Below are 10072 nucleotides of genomic sequence, written 5' to 3'. Positions count from 1 at the left end.
TCCTGTCCCACTATCATGCTCAGTCCCCACCAGGGTTTCAGCAATTCTTCTTTGTTACATTATCCTTGATCATGCCCTACCAGGCCTCCCACATCCACCTTACCACCAATTTGGATCACTTGTTGTTCCCTTGTCCCTGGGTTTATTATCACCACTTCCTTTCCCCCCACCTCCCTCTCACCCATGCCCCACCGGAACTGTCAGTCCTGTTGTTTTCTCCTCCAGATTGTTCATCCAGCCTATCTTATTTAGACAGACTTGCGGAGGTAATAACATGCACAAAAAGAGCACAGAGCAAAACCAAGCAACAATATACAACAAAACAACAACAAGAATAAACCAATGACCAAAAGGAACCAAAACAAAACACAACAGGAAAGAAAAGCTTGTAGTTAGTTCAATGATGGTTTGTTGGCTTTTAGGAGTGTTTTCCAGTCCAGTCTGTTGGGGCACCACACCCTGGCCCCAAAGTCCACCTTCAGCATTTCCGGTAGACTTTGCCTCAGTTTCATTCCCTTGCTATTCCGCTGCACCCACCTCCCACCCCCACCCCACCCCCAATGCTTTGCCTCGGTGCAGCAGGATCAGATTACGTGCAATTCCCACAAGGTGTCTCTGGTGTTGTCCCCCGTAGGGCCATGGATCAGTGAGGGGTGTCATGTCTCATAGTGGGGCTGGCCATGTGGTCCTCTCTATGGACTGGCTGCTCTAATTGGGATCATCATCCTCAAGGATTAGTGGGCCAGGATGTGCCCCACTCTCTCCTACTCCCCTTTCATCTGCTCCTGTGTGCTCAGATCAGATATGTCCCTCTCCTGGAGCTGCAGATTCTTGCCTAATTATCTTATGTAGGGTTCATCAGAGACTGAAAGCAATAACCAAACAAACAAACCTGCTCTGTAAATAAAGCTAATTAAACATCTGTGTAAAATTTCAAAGAAAAAATAAATTCTTTAAACAGCATACCCACTTATCAAATAATTTCAGGTTGTTTTCTCTTAGACCAATCCATCATGTTTAAGAATGAAAACTAAATAGCTTTCATAACTCTTATATGACCCAAGCTCAAATTATCATCTAAGTCAAAGCACACCAGGTATATTTTATGTTATACATGAAGTCAATATTCACAATTTATTATAAATGAAGCTTTGTAATTTCTTGTTTTAATCAATGACAAATAATAAAACCTAGTATTCAATAAGCATGTTATCCTTAATATTAAAATTTCTTAGTTTTTTTATTAAAAATCATTCCAAAATTGAAAAGGAAATTCAGTTTTGAATATTGGATTGATGTATGCACACTATATTATGTAAAAAAATCAGTTCCATCATACTTAAATGTGTGTGTGTGTGCATACAGAGCTTTTAAAACTTAACTACCTCTTAGTAGTTAAAAAAAATCTGTCAGACCAGAGAAGAAGCAAAGAAAATAAATTATTGTCTTGGAGCAGAATATTCAAATCACCATGTACCACCAGAACAACAAAACTAATCTATCATCTATTGGCAGAAATATAGTCAGAATGCCCCATGGAAGTGATGATGTAAAACTTCATCTCTTGGACTTCTCACATGCTCTCAGGAGAGATTAGTCCTGAAGAAGGACATTATACTTGGCACAGTAGCAGGGCAGAGAAAAAGAGAAAGTTCCTCAAAGGTGTGAATGGACACAATGACTTCTACAGTGGGCTCACACTTAACAATGCAAGGATGATGCAGGACCGGGTAATAGTGTGGTTATTTGTAAATGGGTTGCTATGAGTTAGTACTAACATGAGAATAATTAACAATAACAACAGTTAATTAAAAGAGAACAATGGAAAAAGAATGCATTGCACAAGGGAATCTTTTATTTCCTTGCTTAATATACAGTCATATATCACTTAAAATCCACAATATCCAGTGTGAAATAAGTCATTATAAAATGTAGATGCTGTGCAAATACCCTATCATAGTGTGGTCCTGCTTTTTCTTTAAACAGCTCAAAGAAGTTTCTTGCCTTCTAAGTGATCAGCATATGCTTAAGAGAGATTGGCTTTTGTGTCCAGTCTTTAATACATGACATTAGCAATTTCTGTCTGTCTGATACAGACACCTCTCACATTTTCATTAGGTTTGTAGCTTTCAGCAAAGCCACTCTTTTAACAGTTTAGATATCTTTTTCAGTTTTGATATCTTTTTCTTTGTTTTTTAATGGTCTTTATGATCATCCAGTTTGACATGCCTGAATCATGAACAATAATAATATTCACTGATTTTCCACTTTTGAATTGTTTAATTGTGTTTCACTTCAAATCAATACATCTTTGTCCCCTCCTCTGTGATCACTGGCATGGGTTTAGCTATGTTTGGGAGCCACGATGCATTGATGCATTTCATGGTAGTAATAAATAAACAAATAAACAGAAAGTTACCACTAGAATATTCAAGAGCTATCATATGGTTTATGACCTTGTATGCTACTGCCTAAGAACTACTAAGGCACACACTGTAAAGGTTTTAGATAGAAATACCATATGTGCTGTACATACATAAGCTAGTAATATTGGCATATCTCATGACTATCAAGGTCATTAGATATATATACTGTAGTATTATAACCCTGTCAGTGAAATCTTTTAGTATATAAGACACAGGCAATGCACACATTGCTAGAGAAATGCTATTGTATTCACGACATCAGAGAATAGGGATTTCTAAACTCTAGTATAAACTTATGGGACCATGATGTATATATGGTCAGCTATTGGCCAAATGGATACTTTATGCCACATGACTGTATTATAATGATTAAAATAAATTAAAATAAATTATTCCTCTATGTGAATTGAGGAGATAGTTAAAAGTAAGTTACTCCCATGAATATTAATTATTTGCAATTTGAAGTATAAATTAAATAATATCCTCTAGACTTATCATTATTAAATATTGCATTTTACCTATTAAAATTAAATTTTATTCAGATGGAGATAAGCACCCTTTATCAACAGTAAGTAGATGACAAACAGAAATTTGTTCAATTACTTACATGTCTCAATCAAGATATAAAATCCTCATCACTGTTAAATTTTAAGCGATAGCAAATGTGACTATTAAAATTCAAAAGAAAACAGAACTTTTGTGTCATGTTATTCTTTTTTAAAATAAATTACAAAATCTTTTCTTTTTTATGACTATTAACGTGACTTATTAAACCTAGAACCCCCTATTTAGCATGTACACTGCTGTGTGGCACTGAATTGGGCTGGTCTATAATGAGTTTTATAGATATTAATTATCATAACTAACTTTATGTCTTATTATAATTGTATTTTATTCCAATTTACAATGTCATATGCAGACAATGAAAAAAAGAAAAATCCCAAAGGAAAAGAATAAACACAGGAGTTTAACATTATTCCACAATATATATACAATTTTTCTTTCATAACATTTTCAAAACACAAAAAGAATCCCCAAACCAAGCCCAATCCACTGCTTCCAAGTCTTTCCCTCATAGTGACTCTGTAGGAGGGAGTAACCACTGTCAAGGGTCACTGAGATCTAAAACTTGACCGAAGAAGCCCAGCTCCTCCCTCTCCCACAGAGGGGCTGGTGGGTTGGGAGCAACAACACACAGCCCCACCAGGATCCCATAGAACAAACTTAGACCCCTTTATTTTAACTCTTTCTTTTTTACAAAATTACTGTAGCAAGCAGAATATTATATGCTTCTTTGTTTCTCATTATTATTAAAAATGTCATTATTTCCTTTTTAAATACAACTAGACTTCTGGAAGAGATTTTCAATATTTACATAGGTTCTTATATTTTGTATAGAGCAAGACTTGGGATTAACTAGTTGTTAGTTAATAGAAAAGAGAAAAGCCTAACTACATGGCCACATTTATATTACTTGTTAGCACGTCACCACTTCTTTACTGCTATGTCAAATATTTTATCCATGCAACTTTCTTTCATTATCATGGCAATCTATCAGTTATACTCCTAGATGATTATAATTTATCTTACTATATTGCGTTGACAGATAAGGATGGAAGAGACACTTACATGATAGATTTATAAGAGTTTTCAATTACACAGACGCGAAGTTGACAGCAGCACGTGCGAGCGCAGTGATAAGAACTTTTACCACCAATTCATAGAAAAAAGATGCATCCAATATCTTCTAAAGGGAAGCTTCAATCGCCACACAAATATAGCTGTTTAATGTCACTTCTCAATATATCCCTAAGTTCAGTTGGTACATCACACTTCCAAATTTATCAGGGGTCATGGTTTCTCAAGGATATAATAGTATGTTTAATTCAATTCAAGGACACTTCAATAACCTTTAGTTACTTACATGAATCTAGATAGTTTTTGCTTTTACCATCTAGGGCTGAGAGATGCATTATCTAGATAATTTAGTTACTGAAATTCTAAAGCTCCCACAATCTGGCTTCAGTTGATGATTACAGCTTTTTCTTCACAAATACTCCTCCACTCCTCTGAACCCTAGCCAGACCAATGATACTCACATTCCCAATACTAAATGAACACAAGTACTATTCCCGTGGCTCTGCTCAAGCCACTCCCTTCTTCTAGCTTCTCTTTTAAACCTTAGGAAAGTGTGTAAGGCAGCCCTGACATACTTACCTCCACCCAGCACAATACCCCCTTACCAGAAATGACACCCCACTTTATTCATTAGACAAAATATTACTAAGCAACAGCAAAATTCAATTTCCTTTGGCCTTAATAATATGAAAGATTACTGGGTACTAGATTACGGCTGTGTAGAAAACTCTGACTACAGCAAACAGTTGGTCCATAGGAGCTTAGAGAAGCCCTTTGCTGAAATACAAGTACAGAATTTAATTCAGCAAAACACTCACCACGGTCACCGAGTAGGCTCCCACTCATAAGACGCTACAGGACAGAGCAGAGCTGCTTCTTAGGGCTACCAAGACCGTGACATTCCCGGGAGCAGGCAGCTTCCACTCAAGGAAGCTGGTTGGTTTGAACTGCTGCCCTTATCATTAGCAGTCAGAGCTTAACCCACTGCACCACCAGGTATCCTTCAAATAAGGACACCTACATTTTTTTGCACACAAACAAAAAATCAAGGATAACTATGCAACCCTTTTTAATGTATTCAAATCACTGAATTGTATGGTATTAGAACTGAATTTCAATAGGTCTTTAGAAAAAACAAAGCAAAAATATAAGGAAATCAAATAAAAATGTTAAAACATGAATGCATTCTGTGTTCATATTGCGAGTCCCAAAATATTTTTCTTAAGACTACTTATTTCTTCTCCCCAGTCTCTAACCAGAGATTCTTGCCTCCTATCGGAATTACTAACCATCGTTTTGTCCATAGTCGTTTTGTGAACACCTACTCTTGTGACTGGGTTCAAGGGGTAACCACTCGGCGGCTCCCAAAAGGTGATTGGCTCCAACACACCAGCTGATCAGCAGAAGAGGCCTGGGGCTCTGCTCACATGAAGATTATAGCCTAGGATATCCCATAGGACAGCCTCTCTCCATCACCTAGGACAAACCCCAGCCAGAGAGGTAACAGCACGGTACTCCTGTTGAAGAGCCATCTATTTTAAGGTAAGCAAATCTAGAGAAGAATTTATTAAATTACCTATTTTTGTAAAGGACATCATATGACTTCAAGTGTATCTCTTTGCTTAATCTTTATAGAAAGATAAACGCAAAGTAATTCCTAAAATATATACTTCATAAAACTGCCAAATATATAATCTGCTTTTCTTTTTTACCCACGACATAGCTATAGAAATGACTAGTGTTTAGGGCGGGCAGGGGAAACTGCTAAGATAGTCATTGAAATTAGCTCAATCTGTATGCTTAGCAAAAACCCTAAGAAGCTGTACTATGTGTGAAAGCACATGCTGTCCGGATTGGAAGAAGGCTTCTTAACAACCTGCCATCTAAGGTGACAGAATCTTGCAAGGTGAAAAGCAGGACTTGACTCACTTGCTGATGAAGTTCAAAGATTACAGCCTTCATTACGGATTACAAATCAATGTTAAGAAAACCAAAATCCTCACAAAAGTTTCAACCAATTAAATCATGCTAAATGACTAAGAGATTGAAGTTGTCAAGGGTTATATTTTACTTGGATCCACAATCAACACTCATGGAAACGTCCATCAAGAACCAAAGGACATGCTGCCCTGGGAAAATCTGTTGCCCAAGGTCTCTGTAAAATCGTAAGGAGCAAAGATGTCACTTTGAGCCCTAAGACGGGCTGACCATGTTCCGTCATCTCATCTGCATGTGCAAGCTGGATAATGAATAAGGAAGACCGGAGAAGAATGGGTGTCCTAAAACTAGGCGGTTGTTGAACAATACTGCGTCTGTGATGGACTGCCAAAGAACAAGCAAGTCGGTCGGGGGGAGTACAGCTGGTACGCTGTTGAGGAGTCAGTGGAAAAACCCTGTCTGATGTGCTCTGGACATGTTATCATGATGTCCCCGGGAAAGGACATCGTGCTTGGTAAAATAGAAAGCCCCTCACTGAGCTGGATTGACACAGTGAGTACAACGTCTCAAAGATGACAATGGTGAGGAGGGTGCATGACCAGGCAGTGTTTCATTCTGTTGTCCACAGGGCACCTCTGAGTAAGAACTAACCTGATGGCTCTAACAATAACAGGAACAATAATCTTGAGAACTAGAAAATATTACACAATGTTAAATACATATAATCAAAATGTAGTACATGTATATATAAATGTTAATCATTTAAATGGTAAAAAATACTTTCTGTAGCTCTGTAATTACTTAAACCTATATATTATTTTATTTTACTTGGGCAGTCTTTTGTCAGAGTTCCTCATCCTTACTGATAATTTTCTTACTTGTTTTCGTCCATACAGAGCATTAATTAAAGTTTCATTCTTAGCAATTATCTAGACATCAAGAGAGTAGCACTGAAGATCCTTACAGCTTGTTAAGAAAATTTATTTCTCTAGTCTGTGTGTCAGAGCTCCCTTGGATTCACTTTTGCTGTGTTTCATTCATATGGCTTCATCTTATATTTAATAAAAGCTGTTCCTCATCTTGTGATAATATTTTATAATGTCAATGTAATTAGAAATATTGCAGTTTGTGACTGTGTGCATCTCTTTGTCTCATCACTAGAGGTTTACATGATCTTTGTCTAACTATATAATCACAGATAATATAGTCTCCTTTTTTCACAGAATAGAAAAATCGTATTGCTAAACTATTTAATCATAGGTTAAGTTCTTGTAAGTTCTGTTGTATACTGAGGAAAGACTATCCATACACCCTGTAAGTATATTCTAGGGAGGAGTTTTCTTCATTTCAGGAAAGCAGTTAAGATTAGCATTTTCTACTTAACAACTGAAACTAATACTTATATTCACTTTAATGTAAATAAGACAACAAACATAAAATAATCAAATAATAACCATTTTTGAAAGAACGTGCTTCTAAAGAATGATGTGATAAAAGCATTTCATTGGGTTAAAAAAACCCAGGAAAAATAAAATCACATAATATAAAACCAATAAATCTAAAGAAGAAAAGAGCCTATTAAACAAATAGGGGATGTTTTAAGTTTCCATAGGGTTTTTAGTTAAAAATACACATATTTAACAAATAAATAATATAAAATATATTCAAACAACAATATTTCAAACATTTAAAGATGCAACATGTTGACTTAATATAGTTCAGATACACAGTTGTAGATATAATGGGAAAATAATTTTAAAAATATCTAAGCTAAAAATGTGAGGAGAAAATATAATTTGTAAGAAAATGAAGCAAAGTTAACTCAAAAAGATCTGAAAGCAGTTGACTCTATTTATGAAAGTTTTCCTTAGAGAGACAAAAATCAAAGCAAGAGGCTTTATAGGCTAACCCATGTTTTCATTATGGACTGTGTGTGTGTGTGTGTGTGTATAGGAATAGACTATAATATAAACATGTTAATCATATCAAAAGAGATGAAAATTCAAGAATACCATATAACTAAAATGACACTACTAAAAACTGTCATATATAAATTATATAGCCTTATCAGCCTTTCAGAAACAGCTGCTCTGAAAGTCTATTCACAATGTATTTTTTGGATAAAAAAATATATGCCTGTTTATTGAATTCATTTTCTAGTAAAACCCAAATTATTAACTTTTTACAACTAGTTTATGTTTTAATCACCTAAGATTTGTTTCTATGCCAATATTTGTTGAAATTACCAAATTTATTACATGTGTATAGAGAAAAGCACCCTGGATTTACATAAATATTTATACGGTACATTTTCTAGTATTACAATTGTTGTTGCTAGGTATTATTGAGTCAATTCCAACTCATAAATACTAATGTAATACAGCAGAACTTCCGCTTAGAGTATTTTAGATTGTAATCTTTGTAGAGAAGGTTGTCAGAGCTTTATCCAACAGAGCTGCTGAATGGATTTGAACCATCAATCTTTTGGTCAGTAGTTGAGTACCTAACCTTTTTTGGCAACACTACACATATAAATACTATGTTAGCTACAATTTACTAACTTAGAAGACAACAAGTATTGTTAATTTAAATGTAATTTACATGGCTTACCAGTTTACGTTGTACTTTAACATATGGGACTCAAATTATATGTCAAAATTCATCCCCAATAGAGTCAAAGGTCTACTGCTCCTTTCACTCTTATAACAGGCCCTGATGTCCTAACAAGAATGACAATTTTTAAAAAATTTAAACTTACCCCATTTAATGGATATGTTTTCCATCCTAGCTCTCCCAGCACAGTTGTTGTATCAAGCAATACAACTGGAATTAAATAAGAAAACTTACATGAATTTCTCGATTGATACAAAAATTTGTTATTTAGATCATTACAATTAACTATCTTTACTATTTACCAATTTCATTATCTTTAATAAGGTACATTACTTCTAGCATTATTTAGCCTAAATATACTTATACACATATTAAATATTAATATGTAATGTTTAATGATATTAAGTAATGACAATAAAATATATAAAGTAGTTACAAGCTAATTTTTTATTGTGTAGAATTGTGTTTAACAATGCAAAATAAGATGAAAACTTAAAAAATATAGAATTAACAGTAGCATATTTTGATTAATATAAAAGCCAACTTTATTTTTTTCATTTTGTATATAGTCTATTTCTAATATCATGTTGAAGAAATAAAAATATATTAAAGCAGATTTTCCCCCTTTTAAATACCTTTATGTTATGAGAAAAATGTATTTGAATAAATTTAATGTCTGCTAAAACACGATTAATACTCTACATAATACATAGTAAAGTTACTACTAAAGGATGCAAGTAAATAAATTAGTAAAAACTAAGTATCTTTTACCTGGGCTCAAATTAGCTAATAATCAAGTCAAAAGTTAAAAAAAGAAGATACATAATGAGATCACAAGTTGTTGAATTCTAAAATAATATCCTAGCAATTAGCTTAGGTTAACATTGAGAGGAGAGATCTTTGCAGACTTCATAAAATATATCCAATTTGAGCTGGGCTCATGAATGTATGTATCTTCAACCAGCTATGGTGAAAATTTTATTTTTTAATGTCAGAAGAAATACTATCAAGTAACTGAGATATTACTAAATTGGATCTTAGTGGGTCGGGTGTAAACTAGGGCTGAGGATTGTGTTTGAAAGAGTGGGATAGAAATAAAAGTCAGAAGGGTACATTGTAATCAGTGGGGGAAGGTTCCAGTAGTGTTTCTAGCTTAAACTAAGGGTGGACTTCAAAAGATTTATGGAAAAATTCCATTATTTTTCATTACCATCATTCAAGAATTTTTAGAGTTCCCTAGTATATATATTTCCATCCCAGAATTGAACAGTTCCTTATATTTTAAACAATATCCCCAAGTGCCCAAGAATCAACAGACTAGAGACTACTAAGAGAAACAATGTCTTGGCACATCATTATGAATTTTAGTTCTTCATATGTTTTAAGAAATTTTCGTATGTTTATTATTTATTGCTTTTCTGTTTGTTGTTGAAAAAGGAATTATCTTAGGAAAGAGG

At 34.4% G+C, this 10072-nt stretch overlaps 1 protein-coding gene across 1 annotated transcript in view; it reads right to left on the bottom strand.

Annotated features, from left to right (window-relative positions):
- Window positions 1-10072, bottom strand: part of EPHA6 (EPH receptor A6) — a 1133516-nt gene that overhangs the window by 1021820 nt on the left and 101624 nt on the right. The window contains exon 2 of the mRNA XM_045286264.1: window positions 8761-8825. Within this exon, the coding sequence (XP_045142199.1) occupies window positions 8761-8825 (65 nt within the window). The remainder of the gene's footprint in view (window positions 1-8760; window positions 8826-10072) is intronic.

This window comes from Echinops telfairi, unplaced genomic scaffold, assembly GCF_000313985.2.
Source record: "Echinops telfairi isolate 266 unplaced genomic scaffold, ASM31398v2 ScPeMD7_6;HRSCAF=24_1, whole genome shotgun sequence".
In the NCBI taxonomy this organism is placed as follows: Eukaryota; Metazoa; Chordata; class Mammalia; order Afrosoricida; family Tenrecidae; genus Echinops; species Echinops telfairi.
The sequence above is the reverse complement of the archived record's forward strand: the minus strand, read 5'-3'. Positions and strand labels throughout refer to the sequence as shown.